Source organism: Nelusetta ayraudi, unplaced genomic scaffold (genome assembly GCF_046127955.1).
Source record: "Nelusetta ayraudi isolate G7.1 ecotype Tasmania unplaced genomic scaffold, CSIRO-AGI_Nayr_v1 ptg000017l, whole genome shotgun sequence".
In the NCBI taxonomy this organism is placed as follows: Eukaryota; Metazoa; Chordata; class Actinopteri; order Tetraodontiformes; family Monacanthidae; genus Nelusetta; species Nelusetta ayraudi.
The window spans coordinates 5,040,871-5,058,341 of NW_027466067.1; the positions used below are offsets into that span (position 1 = coordinate 5,040,871).

The window sequence follows — 17,471 nt, forward strand, 5'->3', positions numbered from 1 at the left end:
GTTTGGCAACCCTTTATCACGACTCGCTCGGGCGTCGCACTTGCACTCGCGTCGAAACGGTCGGCAGGGATGCATTGAAAGTTAGGGCACGTCCTAATGTTTCCCCAAACGCTTTTCAAAATGCAGTGTGAAAGTTAAATGGCAAACTGAAGCGTGGACTCTTTAAGGCCTTAAAGCAACTTGAAGGCATTTCCTTTTTTTTTTTAGTTATGCAACTGTTTTGCTTGAAAAAGAGATAACAATTTAGGAATAGAAAATGATAATCCAGCGTACAAAAACTTCAAGTTACTGATAAGCCAAGACATAATGAGGTGTTACGCGAAATAAAAGTGACGCGAGAGACATTTGCACAACAGACGAAAAGCCCACAGCCAGTCGTATGTGACAAAGACAGAACTTCGAAAGACAAAAGTGACAAAATTGATAGAAAACAATTCTGTATCAAAATATGAATGAATTTCCTTCCAAAACATGGCGATGTCTTTGGATTTTTTAGCTTGTAGTGCACCATGCTAAACATGCATGTGTCTCTTTCTTTCTTTTAAAAAAAAAGGGAAGTTGCAACTAAAATGGTGAATTGCAAATGCAAAGTACATTTCTTATGATTTCATCAGAAAGAAATTATTTCCACGTCTTTTTAACATTTGTGTGGTGTGTTGTATGCATGGATCTGGAAGAGAGAGCAGCGAAAGCAAAAGCACATCTTTTTTCCTCCGTCTGACGCTAAAAGTAATATATCGAGGCAGCTTTTGCAGGTGACCTTTACGAATCGCGAAAATAGACAGCCTTTGTTTTCATTGTTGTTAGCGAGGACGGCCCTCTTTTTTGTCAGAGGCCACGCGATAATAGCACAGAAAACAGGAGTAAGGGAGAGCAAAGCATCAGCATAACAAACCATTAAACAAGCACTCTCCTCTAGTCAGTCACAGATGTGATGTGGTTCCAGCGTGAAGCTTCGGGAGAAACCTGCTTATTAACGTGTCTGTTTGCTTGACAGCGTGCTTCCTACCTTAGCAATGTGCAGAAGGCCGAGGTTCATGGAGGAAGTGCTGGCAGGAAATCTGTCGCGTGCAGCGTCGCAAAAGCACAATCTCGCGAGATTAATTGAGGATTTCAAATTAGGATGACAAACTGCCGATATGATTTGACCTGAAATGCTAACAAATCAAAATTGCAAACGGTGCATAAATTAAAGCCTTGGAGATGGTTATTCCTGACGGTACGAGAAAATAAAGACAGCATTTGATAGCTGTCTGAATCACAGATGTAAACAGCATCAGCTGTTGTGCTTTCCAGAATGATTTTGCATGTGGGGGGAAAAAAAATGTAACATAGCTAATCGCATAGTCTGAAGGACAGGCTATTGATTATGCATTGATATTGTTGAAGCAGATTGCACATTTGTGTCCAGTCGGCTCAATTCGGTTCAGTTCAAGTTCACAGGTTAATTTTAAAATATTTGAAAAATATTTATGATTTATTTTGTTATATTACATGCATTTTAAGTACGAGAATACGAGCCAGAAGCCAGTTGGCTTTTTTTCTTTTCACATAAATGTATGAATTCCTTCAGGTGCCGTATTATAATTAGCATCCGTGTTCCGGTGCATTCACTAACTTGGCAACCAAAGGTTCAGATGCTAACAAGCAAGGTAATCGTCCAATATGGGCAGGAGGGGGGGGGGGGAAGCCCGTCTTTTCTAACAACACTCAACTTCCCATCTTCACAGGAACAGACGCAGTGGGAGGAAAGACAATCAGCTTTTTTGGCGGTTTGGAACTGTACCTGCTAACAGACGCAGCCGTTAGAATCCTCTCAGCCCCGCCGCACGCCAGCGGGGGACAAATCAGGCGTCGCAGCGAAGAGAGACTGACTGCAGTTGTGCAGTCGCTCCTAATCACTCTTTCTTGAGGGGTGATTTCCTAGCAGACCTCCCATCAAGGGGAGCGTGTGTGTTCAGTTCCGACATAGGGTGAGCAGAGTGAGACCTCACGCATCACTTCCCCTCCATAGGTTTGCGCATTGTTAGAAGTCACTGAATGTTCAGTTTGGAACTGAACAAAAGTTGTCCTAAAGCCTCCCCCATCGTGCTTTGCTGCGGTGCTGATCGGTGTGGATGTTTTGCAGGTCACGGACCCTATTCACTCATCTGTCTCACTTTGTTCTTGCTGATACAGCATGCAGCGAGTCAGACATTTATAGCTAGATTAGGTTCGGGAACAACCGAACAGAGGGGAAAACCCCAATTATGATCCATAAGTTATTATCACTAGAGCCAATTACAATAAATTTGTTAGTACAGGTTGATTAACAACTTCAATTTCAGAGCCACAGTGCATGGGATTAACTCTGCAGGATAAAGCCGTTTCATGTATTTAGTCCAACAACAAGGATTCTTGTATAAATGCTACCTACACTACGACCCTGAGAAGAAAGAAAAACTCCTTGTTGTGGAAATGCCGAGAAAGTCACAGAACCCTTTAAGTAAAACAGTTTTCTGTCTTTTCAACACAATCCCTCCCTGGAGCCTATTTAGGGCTTTGTTCTACCCATAAATACACAATATACAATTATTATTATTATTATTTTTTTTTTGTATTTGTGTTTTGTTTTGTTTGGCTTTTTGTGCTTCTCTCCGGTGCTGAGGCAGACTCAGCCAATCATCCTTGGGCCTTGCAGTGAGGAGAAGTACCTCAGCGACTCTGGTCTCTAACCTGTCCTTATAAATACATCTCAAACTGTGCTGTCGTGGCACGGACAAGTGCGGGTGAGGCAGCGGGGGATGACTCTGAAAATACCACAAACAAACCCCAGGTACCAAACAGAGACGGGAAACACGCTCTGTTTACTCTCAGGTCCCCTGATCTACAAGATTCTGCGTCTGATGGGGTTTCAACGAGAAACACGCTACGCTCTAAATATGGACATGATGAGTGGAGTGCACGCTACGTGCCTGTTTTGCATGTGGATCCTTTCAAAAGAGTTTGGGGTTTTTGGGCTCGGTAAATGATTCTTCTGCTGTTGGTTTATAACCGGCATTGACTCTTTTTGCTGGAAATTTTCTACATTTCCTTTGATAACCAAGTTGTAAGGATATTCTGTCCATTGGATGACCTGCATATCTGGGGAGAAGGTGGGTAACCATGAGGAAAATCTGGTAAAATGTTCTTCCTCTGTAATATGCTGAAATAAAATTTCAAGTCAATACCAAATTCATATAACGGTAATCACTTTTTTTTCAACTTCTCAGGCCACATTTTTTATGTTGGCCCTGAGTCGACATACGTTTGGAGCCCCACCGAGCACAGAAACATTTGCTCGGAATTTTCCACTTCGCTGAAGTCTACCACGCTTTAAAACTGGCTGGTTTGATTTTTGTGAAGGAGTTGCTCTCATGAATCATCCTGCGTCGTCGCTCCCTGTCCAGTCCGTGACCTGCACTCTGCTGACGTCACATTTTCAGCTTGACTTAGCTCGGTTGGAACCTCATTTCAAAATAGTACCTGGTACTACGACACAATGAAAGCGCTTGACGCAATGAAAAGCCCCAATTAGAGATTGCAGTGGCTTGCCAACAGGCCAGGCCTCAATATCAATGAAGACTTATGGAATCAGTTTGGACTGACAGACAGCGTTGAGTCATCGAGAACAGAACAACCCAAAACAATACAGTCGATACCAAGAGAACAGCCCAAATTGTTTCTCAATTGGCGGGGAGCCAGGCACATCTTCCTCGGGACCTCACACAGTTCACACTTGTGCAGTTTGCGGCATTCTACAAATGCAAGATCCTTACAAATGGGACGTGGTTGGAAAGGGACATGAACGAGCTGTGTGATGGCACCAGATTCCATGCTCATTCTAAGGTGGACACAGAGATGTGATCTACAAAGTTCTTTTTCTTCTTCTGCCATGAGCTTATACTATTAGAAAAAAAACACACTTTTACTGCTGTTTTGGCACATCTACTATGAAGACAAATTTCAAAAATTGGGACGTCGCGTGACATTTTGTCAAAGAAGGAAATTACAATATCCAGTGGGTGGAATTTTCTGTCACTTCAAGTCCCAAATTATAATTAATCTGGACTGTTCCCCTGCTCTTTTTTCCTCTTAAATCAGAAAATTGAAAAAGCCATTTCTCTTTTCAGCGAAACATAAAAGTTTTGCTTCACATTTTCCAACAGATGCAGCACATATAGCACAAACCACGTTAGTCTCTTACACAAATTAATCCCCGCACAGTGCCAGAGATTGATTTTCACACTCCCTCTAACTCACCAACCTTCCCCCACTTTTTTTCTTCTTTTTTTTTTATCTCTGAGCTCGCACGCTCCTGCGGACAATGCCTGGCTGAGAGACGAAATCAAGACAAAAATCTAGTTTGAGTTGGGTTTGTGTATTTTTGTCGGGGGAAAGTCAGCCTGGCCACAGTGGTGTTGATCTCTTGCCTTCAGGTTGGAGAATGAATATCACAGGTTATCTCTCCATCTCTCTCTAGACTGACCGTCTGTGCGTGTGTGCGCGCGCACACGCACGAATGCGTGCACACATCTGTTCGCTGTGCCTGTGTGTATGTGTGGGTTTAGCAACAGCCTACAGGTCTGCCGTCTGTGATAATGAAATGCCGTGTGTGGCAAAGCAGCATGGAGAGGCAAAAGCAGGCTGTTTTTCATTAGGTTCATGTTTCACTGAGTGCATCTTCTCATCATTTCATTTAGACGCAGACACACACACACGCGCACAAAAAAAAAAAAAATTAAACAACAACAACACAATGACAAATTCTCGTCAGAAGGGCACAGTGTGCATCATTACCAAGAAACACCCCTGCTGTCTGTTTGGTGAATCATCATGTGCCACGGGGATGAAAAATTAAATTTCCCGCAACACACCGTTACAAAAAAAATGACACGCTGCAAATCCCCCAAAAAACAGCCAAACAGCTGAGAAAACACTTAAGTGCCATCAAAAACTCTGAACTCGTGAACGTTGTCAAGTAAACGCGTGGTGCTTCATGTGCTTCTTGTGTGAGGTCACGCACACCAGTGAGAACCTCAGCGGGGGGGTGAGGGGGGGGGAGCAGCAGAAGCTTGTCGTGATGCAAGCCCTTGCATTTATGAGTGAACGCTGCTTTAACCGACGCTCCCGTGTGGCCTGGCACGGTGTGAACGAATCTCGACATGGGTTATTTTGTTTGACAAAAGTCAGAGTTGCTTTCGGCTGATAGAACCGCGCAGAGTGTGCAAAATAAGACGTGCTAGGCTGCTGAGACAGTTGCTCGTATTGATGCGCTCACCAAACTCGCAGGTCTGTCATACACACCACCTCCGTCGGGGAACGCTCGTCCTCCTGTAGAGCAGCCGCAATGAATGAATGGATCACTCAAGTTTCAACTATGGAATCGTGTTGTTCTTTCTTGCCCCAACCGCAGCATCTTCAGCCGGTTGTACATTTGTAGAGAATTCCAAATCGATTAGCTTCCTTGGTAGATAAATAAAAAGAAGGTATGGGGGGGGAGCAAGTGCAAAAAAAGAAGAAAAAAGAGAAGAAGACCAGGTAGAGCAGTGTTTCTCAAAGTGGGGGGCGCATAGTCACGTCTGAGGGGGGCGCGAAACTCCGGGTGGGAGGGAGACGGGGCACCCGGGGGAACTAATGTTTTCTCGTCAGAACTTTTTCCACGGCTGAACAATTAACAAAAAGTGTTCAGTAGGTTGTAGCTAAAAAAAACGGTGCTCAGGGGGAATGAATTTTTTTCTTTCTCCAAGATGGGTCGTGACAGAAAAAGTTTGAGAACCACTGCCCTAATGCCATGCAAGTCTAAGGGGTCAAAAGTCAACTTTGTCCTAGAGACATGGGACCACTTGCAGGTTCATCGGGATCCCTCAAGACACAGCCACGTCAAATTTGGGGCTTCTAAGCCCATGAGGAACCCCGAAACCCTAACCCTAATTCCAGCAGTAACCCTAACCCTAACCCTAACCCTAGTTCCAGCCTTATCGCTAACCCTAATGCCATGCAAGTCTATGGGGTCAAAAGTCAACTTTGTCCTAGAGACATGAGACCACTTGCAAGTTCATCGGGATCCCTCAAGACACAGCCACGTCAAATTTGGGGCTTCTAGCCCCACATTTTTTGGGGGGAGGGCATGAAAAATTTTCTTCCTCCAAGGTAGGGTGTGACAGAAAGTTTGAGAACCATTGAGGTAGAGGAAGCCACTCCAATTAGGAACAATGGCTGATGCAAAAAGATTTTTCCATTGAGATTGTCTTCTCAGCTGACATGTTTCGCTCTGCGTCAGACTGGCTTGGCCAAGAGTTCTATATGTCACATTACATGGCGTTTAGACAGGGATAACTGACTAATGGACAACAATGAATCCAATTGGTCCACCTGAATCTGACAAATAGATTGCTCAATTACATGTGAATCTCCTTTCCAAGCGCTTTCTATGGGCTTTATAACAGATGCATTCATCAATTGTATCAGTACAGGTTAAAATAAGTTCTTTTTTTAAGTAATGTTAGAAAACATACTAATAGAAAATATCATTTTTTTCTGCATTTTATCATGCATTCATTCATATTGTTATTAAACAGAACTTTGACAGAATCTCGAGAGCATCAAGTTTTTGCCTGCAGGTTGTTCTTCTTTATTCAAATTGTGGTAATTGCAGTTAATGAAGACATAAAGCTTGAGGTGTCCAGGTGCTAGTTTTTCCTGCAAGGCTGCTGTTGCCACACAACCCTTAACTGTGTCGTCACTTGAAGGCAAAAGATCTTGTTAATCCAAATGGACGACCGGAAGGAGGTGCAAGGGACCACTGGGCGGGTCAGCGAGTTAAGGTTGTTGCGACTCAGGGAATTTTAGATTGCTACTCTGAAATGTTAACACTTGGTGCATCTGAATGAGGGAAGCTGCACCAGGGGCATACAAAACATTTAAAGCACTTTGGGAGATTCTGTTGTTGTGTTTTCAAGTCAGGACATAATGGTAGGGTATTAGAGACCGTCTGAACTCTACATTAAAATATCCACTCATTTGTTCTAATATCTGCATTAACAAAATAATTGCTAGAAGCTCTCAGCTGTATTCACAACATCCCAGAGACATTTGCCGTATCCCTCTCATCATTTTCAAGAATGGCAGTAAAGATATGTAACATGTATCATGTTTTCTTCATTTCATTTGTGTGATTGGTATGGTTACATTTCCTGGCCTATATCCATGTCTATTTCCAATCAGAAAAAATACTTCAGATACCATATGTAGGCTTTGGATCAAATGTTTTTATTCGGTCAGTCAGTATAAGCAGGAAGTTAAAACTGAGCAAGACATAACATAATAAAATGTGACATTTAAGTGCAAAGACACCGGACGGAAGGAACTAATGAGATTTGAAAAACCTTCTGAATATTATGATACATACAACTGCGTTAATATAAACTCATCACTTTACATGAAATATTATACTAATAAAGTGATTAGTTTTTGCTTACAGTGGCTTCTGGCTGTGATCTCATTCCATGTTCATTTCATTAATTTGTTTTGAAACGCAAAGCGACAGTGCCAGTTACACCACTGCAGACAGCTTCTATATGATCCAACGCTATAGGAGTGACTTCAGGCTTCAGCTTTAAAGGCCCCCCCCGACCCTTTTTTTTTTGGCTCGTTGGGGATTTTAATTGTTCAGGATTTTCTGCTCATCGTGCCGTTGTGCCCGGCAACAGTGTTAGCTAAATGCCAAATCAAAATTCAGTCAACCTTGTATAAATAGTAGGATTCTACTGTTCAATGCTTATCGTAAGAATACACCATATTTGGTTCATATACTGAATCAGGACCAGCTCCCTTCCACCTGTTACTTGTTTATTTTGCTGTTATTTGACACCTATAAAAAACATGCTTTCATGTTCTGAAGGTTATGTATTTCCTGTTTTATTTTGATAGTCTCGTCTCCTTGGGTTTTTCCATGCCTTACTTCCTGTATTTGTTTTTCCCGCCTTTTTTTGTTGCCCCTCTAATTTTGTCACCTGTGTCTCATTAGTCCTGCCCTTGATTGTTTTCACCTGTGTTCAGCCTCCTCTGATTAATGGAGTTTTCTTTTTCGATAATGTGTAAGGTGAAGCTCTTCCACTGGAGTCCAGAATGAAAACTTATGATTTGAAAATGAGCATAACATTGTACCTATTTCACATTTTCATTTTTTTTGTTCGTAGATACCACAAGTGAGCTATGCCTCCACTGCCCCAGAGCTCAGCGACAACACTCGCTACGACTTCTTCTCCCGCGTGGTGCCGCCAGACACCTACCAGGCCCAGGCCATGGTGGACATCGTGAAGGCCATGCGATGGAACTACGTGTCCACGGTGGCCTCAGAGGGGAACTACGGAGAAAGTGGTGTGGATGCGTTCATTCAGAAGTCAAGGGAGGATGGTGAGTACACTCAGCCCTGTTTTTCCACAGCCTGGAAAGTCCCCCTGCTGTCAACACAAATTTTAACTCATCTTGCCAGAGGCAGACAGTGGCTGCATGGTACAAGCACTCTTCAAACATTTATTTGTTGGTTAAAAACAAATCAATATGTTTTCATTTAGCTTAAAAATTGTGACATGAACAGACATTTATACAAACAATTGAAATGAATGCATTTTTTAACTTGATTATCTTTTGATATGTCTGATATTCTACTATTTTTTAGTCCTTAAAAAAAAAAAAAAATAAATCCCAGCATACTTTGGAGCAATCTTGCAGAAAGAATTTCACCAGAAATCTACATAACTACAGAAAACAGAAGTTAGCCTTATGTTTACAGTCTGCAGCAAAAAATACTAAATTTTCAGTGAATGCCATTACTGATACTTTACTGTAGCTGTTGCCAGATCACGTGTTAATCTTGTAATGTAAAACCAAGCTGTTTTTTGGCAGATATTGTAAAATGTTGGCAAAATTTGACATTGTGAATTCATTTGCATGTTTTTGTTTGTCGACAGAGGGGTTGTACTGACCATAAAAGTGAGAACAAACAAGGTTAGCTTGACATATGGGTTAGGGTTAGTCAGTGAAATGGTTCTCTTTACACCCTTCCAACAAATTTGTCAACAGACATTTTGTGTTGGCGGTTGGTGTGGTAAAGACGATTTGAAATGTACCCTACAGTCACATTTGTTGTTAATACAGTCCCTGGATGAAACAACACATGTTCGCCACTTGGCAATTTTATTGGCTGGGTAGAGGTCAGGCACAAGGATGCACAACGAAAATTCCTTCTTAGCATGCTTGAATTGCAATTAGCGTTGATATAGGCACCATACATTTGTCTGAACCTTTTTTCGGGAATCTAGTTAGACAGTTTCCATCCGATCATCTGAACCCTGCCTCTAATTACTAGGTCATACATGTGGAGGAAGAAAACAGTTTCTTGCCGTGCCTTGCATAATGCAGCCCACCGTAAATCACACAATGATTTAGACTCAGAAATTAAGCATCAGCTCCAAATTATTGCCACTTTTTTGTCTCTTTCACATTTGACCTAAACGTTCAAACTTGTCAGAACTTCCTTTACAGTAAATCCACAAATTGACAGTGCATTTGCAATATTTGAGTGAGTGACGTGGAGCAATGCTCCATATAACATCCTCAAGAGGACAGACTGCTCAGAAGTTGTGCGACTGAAACAGTCAAACTCCTGAAACAAGGTCAGCGCAGGCAGCCAGAGAGAAGAGACCGGGTTGCAGAATTAGTGAGTTAATTAGTGAATTAGTTGAATTAACCGTTGTTGAAGTTTGGATATACATTTTCTTTCCAAATGAACTCATCAGAAGTTTGTGCACTAAAACTGCACTAATCGCCCACTGTGTGTCATATCAGTCCAACATGTTTATGAGGCCTGAATCATCACTCGAGAAAACACTGCTCATTTTTTGCCCTTATGGCATGCAACTCAAAGTTGGAGCATTCTTCTCTTCAAGCATAAATAAATCATAGATACATTCTTCCACTTTAAAAAATAAATCTTGAATTAAATGACTGCCGTCTGAGTTTTAAAAGCTGTGAGCAGAAGGGCCACGAGACTCTGAGCAACAGTTATTTCCCCTCGGATGTGCATAACAAAAGTCGCCTGAAGGCATCGCCCTGAACCTGCAGCGCAGAACATGGCGAGGATGCCTGAAGATGCACTTTCTCACCATCGGATTCTCCCAGAGGGGACACAAATCCCTTTGTTGAACTCCTAGAATTTTGGAACAAACTTTATAAATGCAAAACAGGTTATTCTTATCCCACTTAGACATGCCCTCTATTGTCCTCGTGCAAAGGTGGATTCGGTGTAAATGTCATCCCCATGTCAAGAGTCAATGATCGCTCCCCTAGTGTTTGATACACTGAAGTGAAACGAATTACCAATTGCTTTCATGCAGTGTCACTACCTTTGCAACTCTCATAAACGCACCTGGAGAATGAGTGAAAAGTTTTCTTCTCATCATCTTTGTTCTTAATAGATTCAGGTCCTCTTCCACCCGTTGATCTCACTACTACTCTACTAATACCAGTAATCTGGTGAGTCTGATTCGTGCTTTAGCTCCTCTAGAAAGTTTGGTCAATGTGCATTTTTGCTGAGCAGCACTGCACCCACTTATTTCCTTCTGGAGCAAAATTAAACTAAATCACAGATATTTAGACTTGTCTTATTTGCATCCTGTAGCAGCTTTGAGCAGGCACATTTATCTCTATTTAACATACACGCAAGTTAAAGTAATTTCCAGGTGATGAACATTTCATTTCGCTAAAAAAAACTCTCTCCGGTCTACTCACACAGTATTAAGCCGGCAATTCCACTGACACTTCTCTGTTTACATATTATTTTGCAAGCAAACTATAAATTCACAGCTTGTGCTCGCTATGCCTGGCAGCATTGTTTTGGGCTTAAGGTGCTTGGAAAATAGGCGTTATGAAAAAAAAAACAAAAAACAGATTAAGCGAGTCAGCTCCCACAGCAATAACCCTGGCAGCCCAGCAGCCACCTGGTTGGACACACCGTCAAGGACATCGGTAAAATAAGTTAGCGCATGTGGGTGAGAGGTGGCTGATGAAAGGTAAAGAAGAATTTCCAGTTGGTTTTGCAGTTTTTGCTCTTGTGTCCCCTCCTTGGAGGCATCAGTTGTTCTCTCCTTATCCCAACCCTCACCTCAACCTCGTTATGCAATGCCGCCTTTTTCTGAGCCACGTTGCGATGCTTCCTGATGGAGGTGGAGGAAGCAGAAACACGGGGGGCGTTGAAATAAATCACTTAGTTTGGTGGGAGGCTTTTGCAGCGAAATGAGAGGTTTGCCTTTGAAACCTGGAAACTCATTGAGCAGTTTGCTCTTCCCGTTCATCCAGGACAAATGAAAGGCTATTTACCTGCCAGTGGGTCTCAAAATACTAACCCCTGATTTCCACCAGATGACTGCGTGTTGCTTTTTCGCTGTGGTGCGACGGCACAACTGATACTTTTCTATTCAAAGCAATATGTGGGTTTCCGCTAGCAGGGTGTGTGTTGTGTTTCTGGTCCATCAGAGCTCTGGTGAAAATGTGCAGGACTTCTATTTGTGACCGGACGCCTAAGCACAACACAACAGTGCACCACAAAATGGTTGTCAATCACAGAAACAAACAAACAAAAAAACAAACATCTGGTTTATTAATAAAACAAAACCAAAATATCCTTTAAAAATATAATAATCTTAGTCTTTTTGTTCCCAAGGGGCCGAATCCCACCTCCTGCCCCCATCAATACTTTCAGAGTAGGTGACAGGCCAATTATTAATTATTATTCAACATTTGTTTAGAAATAATGAAGTGCAAAAACATACCAAAAACAGGCAGTTCATTGGCTCAATCCTTCTTCTACTCCTCAGGTTGGAAACAGACTTCTTCTTGAGCTCGTGGTTGTGTCTCTACAAACCTTCATTACACAATATTGTGTGATTCCTTTGACTGTCTGCTCAAAGCGCCAACAGTTCGACACAGAGTTGCCATTTCTTGGTTAATCCAATAACATTCCCCCTTCGCCCAACCTCTGAAGTCCCGCTTTATATAAAAATCTCTCTTTCACACACAGAGTTTCTAAAATGGAAAGCTCACAATGGCTGCCCGGGGTCCACTTCACAGTGGCTTGTTTACCACTTTGCACTTTGTGAATACAAAATTCTTTACGAGCGCAGCCTTCGGGTAACGAGCTGGACACAGAGCAGCCACTGCTCTGTTGGCAGCCCAGGCATTTCCAACCCCGGCTGAGGACAGTTCGCCGAGGAGACGTTGATTACTGTGGAGCATGCCCCAATAGATGTCATTAATCAAGTTAATGAAGCACAATGTCAATAGGAACACAACAAGATTCCCTCACCAACCAACAGCCTGTCTGCCTGACATCAACAGGAGGATTAATAAAGGGAAGTGCCGTAGTGTACTCGATGACAAGGATTACGAGCCTCTGAGTCGGGACGACTAATAGCTAGTTTATGCTATTCCCTGGTAGATGAATTTGGATATGAGGACCCGACACCCTTCTGGCAGTGCTCTAAATTATTAGCCATGCCTTTTTATACATGTCTGAAAAGTTTGGGGATGGCGACCAAATGTTGGTGCACCAGTGGGGGCAAAGCCATAAACCTCCATTCTATTGTTGAGCTGTTTAGCTAGCAGGGGACTGATTAAAGTGGTTGCAAAAAGATAAAAATGACTGGCTGTCAATATGGAAAGGAGCACTATTTCTATCATTTTGTTGTTGTCGTTTTTTTTTTTTGCTAGACTAACAATTAAATCTAATTTAAAGTAAAATTGGGCATAACATTGTGGGCATGGCTATAATTTAGTAGTGCTGGTCGCAAGGTTGCTGAATATGAAACAAATCTCTAAACACTTCTCAGTGGGTATTTGCAAACCAATGGGGGAGCAGTTTTATACAGTATTTAGTCAATGATCTGAATATGTCTGACAGACAGGCTTTTGGAAAATTTGTTGAGACTGTTAGATGGTTGAAGAACTTCAATAGAAGACACCACCGTTTTGAGAAGACAGACACATTTTTGTTGTCTCTATCCCCCTTGTCTGATTTAAAATCAAAGAAGGGTGTTGGGCATTGATGATCAAGGTTAGCATCAGGCTTGATCTCATGTCATTAGGCTGTGACCCCATGGTTACATCAAAATCCCTGCATGAATCCATATTCAGGGTTATTAGAGAAAAGTACTGACGCTTGGTTTGTATACGGCAGATAATCATTCACTTCATCTTATGTACCTTATTTCGTATATGTAAATAAATTCATATATTTATAAATACCATCCAAATGTCTCTAAAATAAATATGTGTATGTTTTACACATTCCACCTTTAAGAAAAGCATCAAATGGATAGATTAGCCTCAGGCTGCATGAATGTACATGATGCAGATCATTTATGTCTCCTCATCAACTTTCTCTGTAGTCAGAGCAGGAATAGTTTTAGGATAAATTCAGATTGTTCCTGGGGAGAAAAACAATGAAATATAAACAGAGGCAGTGGAAGTTTTAGCTGAAATATGCAATGATCCTTACTTTTCAAAAGTTCATCATTTGAACGATTTATTTCAGGAATCTGTCTGGTGCTAATATTGCAGCTGGTCTGGGTCAGCAATTCATTCAATCATTAAACCACCAAGGAACCAGTCTGTCTTTCAATGCTTCCTGCTTCCTCTGCTCTAGTTTGTATCGTACCCCACTTCCCTCCTTGGAAAAAAAAAAAAAAATAAACCAGGCACTACAGTCTTTTAAAAAGATTTTAACAGTGAAAATCTGTGTGCTTGCTCAGGACTATTTTCGGCCATATATTGATACACAACTGGCGGGTATTTTTGCACCAGCGAGGCAGTGAACATGGCACTCGGGCGCCCATGTTTATCACAATGAAGGAACGTAATGAATTTTTAACAGTACTCAGGCCGCAGCGGAGTGCGATAACGCAGTTCTATTAAGCCTGGATGGGCCATACTTGTAGTGTAAGCCCAACCGATTCATTGCAGGCTTTGGTCTTTTCATTAAATTCAAATCTGAGACGCACAGAACATTAGCCCGGGCATATTCGGCGTAAATTGCAAAGCGTGTTGGCGAAATTAAGGAGAATTAATGGGAAAGCGATGTGTTTCATCCTGATTGGATTGCCTCAAACACGGAGGAACACGGAGACACGGGATTGTATGAATCCTAAATGATCACTGTCACCGTGAAAAATATCCAGACACACGGCGGCGTTCCCGCTCCCGTCCATATGGCCTTCATCCCACAGTTTGTGCTGTATGAAGGATGCGAGCCAGTTATGTCGTAATTTATTATTTGACACTGCACAAATGACCCCGGAGTGTCTCAGATATGTCCTGTTGCAATTTGTTTGAGCAATTACTTGTCACTGCTTAATTGGGCAAGGCGGACGGCTGAATAATCATCGCTCACCTTGTCCCCTTGGTCTCTTTCACTCTGCCTTCTCATGGGACTTTCTGCCGGTGACATAATGGTTATAGATTGCTTTTAATGTCCAGATATCATTACGGCCAATTTTATTAACTAAGTGTTGGTGCTTGAACTTTTGTCTTTAGTTAACGGAAGTACCTCGGGTCACTCGGCGCTGCTTCCAATTTCACAGCTTGTACTCAGTAACGTGAATGGACGTCCGCAAGGGTTTCAAACAAGGGGAAAACGCTAAAATAAAGTGTGTGTTGCAGATCCAATCAAGGCAGAGTCGAGGACCAAAATAATGGATTTGGGTGTGGGGGAGGTTCCGGGGGACTGCAGTCTAATTTGTAGTGAATTACCCGCTGCAATGCTGCACAAATTGGCCACAAAAAGCAGTGCGAATTAGTGCAGATAAGGTTAGTGGGTGCAAAGCTAATACGCTATATGAATAATTAGATGGAGAATAAAAAAAATAGCAGTTGGGGAGGCCTCTGACTGAGAGAAATAATTTGCGTCCACTGTGCTGTCGTGAGATGCCCCTGAAAATGGAACTGAAATTAAATTCATTTTCATGCTATGTGCAACAGCTCGAGAATGAATATAGTGAACGAGGCTAAATGATCTTGTTTGCATGGAGCAACTCGACAAACTTCATTAAAGTATTTAACTGTTAAATGCATGTTTCAGGGAACACATATAAACACACACAAAACTAAAAAAAAAATCTGTGAAGCTCAAGAATAAACCGAGATGTTGTTCACTTCAAAATGTGCATTTGTCTTGCTAGCTGTTCATAGTGAAGTCATTTGACTCATTAGACTATAATGTATATTTTTCTGCTCGGACAACCTGGATAACCATTCTGAAATTAACCCCTACATCTTATTCTCGTCCCTTGTATTTTTAATTCTTACTGTATATGGACAACCTAATGCGGCCATTCCTTCCATGACTTCATAAAGACGTCTTAAAACACAAATGAAATCCAAACATTGTCACGTAATTATTGACAAATCTAGTGTTTATGTATAATATATATATATATGTAGAATATAAATTGTTTTAAATCTGATGGCAACATGATGTTGGTATGAAATGGCTGAATTGCATTTGAAATTCAGGTAAGAGGTGGTGTAACATGGCTATCTAGAACAAATGTTGAAGGAAATATATGGGACCATACAATTGAAGCTGGAAATAATACTTTTACATTCTAACTCTCTTTTTCCAGCTCTTATATTTAATGTGTCATCCAAGGAGTTGGCGAGCAGCGAGATGAGTCATCAGGACGATTTTGGTCGAAACATTTTAAGGCTTTCATTATTATGGTGTCTCCAGGCTACTGTCACAAAGCATAGTGCCGCTGACATTCCACTCAATTCTCTTGAGAAAAAAAAACCAAACAAACTATATTTTCCACCTGTTTTCTATTGTGGTATGATTTAGACAACAATGCACCACGCACGCTAATAGATGACTTATTAAATCAGAGGAAACGTCTTTATCTGTTTCCTCCACTTTTGTTTGCTGAGGCAGCATCAAACGGCACTATTATGTTAATTTTTAATCATAATAATGTATTATTATCTTATCTTAATGACACTCAGAATATTGTTGCCGCTCCAAACTCCAACGTCTCCACTTTAATGCTGTAATATTTTCCAAGAATGATCCTATCGGTTTTATTTTTAATTGTGGAACTAAAGATCAACATTTGCAGCGACTAACTCGTTCATTACACTGACAAAATGTGTCAATCACCCTTTAAATTAGATATTAGGGTCTGCGGGAGAGATCCTCTGTGGTTTGCTTTGCAGCTACAGTGTTCAAATGGATGTGTTTTTAGACACGGCGAATCGTTCTGAGGAGGGAAAATGCATTTGAAAATTGGTCCTTGTGCTTTTGAACAGGATTGTGAGAGTGGGAGCTATGAACCCTCTGTGAGTGGTTAATGTTGTTTTGGCCAAATACGATCTATCCCTGAACAACAACCTCACACATTATAGAAATCATAGAGGGTTTTGTTGGTCTTGGGAAAGACTGGATTTCTATATGTCTGTGTGCCAGAACATCATGCAAGATGAACATGCAAAATGACTGTTTTAATTAATTGATGGGCAGAGAATTTCCAAAAATCCTACTTATTAAGAATCATTAGCGAACTGTATCGCAGCCGCAGCTCAATTGCACAAACTCCCGCTGAAGTCCAATTTACTAATTCCCTCAGTATCACTGCGGGCTTTCTGTTGTTGAGGAGAAAAAGGCTCAAATACAAAGGTAAGACAAGAACTCAGCGAGAAAAATATTTTGAAAGAGTTGTTTTCCGAGTGAATAGGTGGAGAAATCCAAATAGTTTGTTGGACTTTAGTGCTGAGTTTAGCCGGCAGTACTTTTAATTAAACAGGGCTTCCTGCTCTGCTGACTGTCCTGGGGCTGACGGCCCAGCAGGATTTGATCTTGCTGATTTGACAATTTAGATGGATGAAAACTTTAAAGTCAAAGAGTCAAAGTGTATTAATAACAAAAATTAAAAGTGTTTAATTTTTTCTGAAGCTATTCAGCAGGGTCTCTGAAAACTCTTTAGATTCAAAATAGTTTAAAATAAATGCGCAGCGTCGCTTCATAGGTTTTGCTTCCTCTGCAATTTATCAAAACATTTCCTGAAAGACTTGCAGTAAGACTCTTCTCACTATCTGTATGCGATGCACCAAGATCTTTTATCATACAGAATATCTGGTGTAAGTGTAAACGTGACTTTACCTTTTCATTTCCTTTCGCAAATCTTAAATAATCAGTGTCAAGGCAGTGAGTGAAGCAGAACGCGAACACATATCTCTCCACAAGTGGAGAACATTACCGTCAACTCGACTCTGACTGTTGACGACAAACGATTCCTGATGCAAAGGGAAGCATCATGGCGAAAAGTGAGTTTCATTGGGAAAAATACTTAAATTATGCGCAAAAAAAAACAACAACCGTGAGGCTCCATTTTAAACAAGGCTTC

At 41.4% G+C, this 17,471-nt stretch overlaps 2 protein-coding genes across 2 annotated transcripts in view; both read left to right on the top strand.

The window, feature by feature from the left end:
- phc2b (polyhomeotic homolog 2b (Drosophila)) overlaps positions 1-17,471 on the top strand; it is a 335,956-nt gene that overhangs the window by 240,046 nt on the left and 78,439 nt on the right. The window lies entirely within an intron of this gene.
- The window catches only part of LOC142887339 (metabotropic glutamate receptor 4-like), a 147,523-nt gene that overhangs the window by 76,139 nt on the left and 53,913 nt on the right, over positions 1-17,471 (top strand). Inside the window, exon 3 of the mRNA XM_076024908.1 lies at positions 8,220-8,436. Coding sequence (XP_075881023.1) covers positions 8,220-8,436 — 217 coding nt within the window. The remainder of the gene's footprint in view (positions 1-8,219; positions 8,437-17,471) is intronic.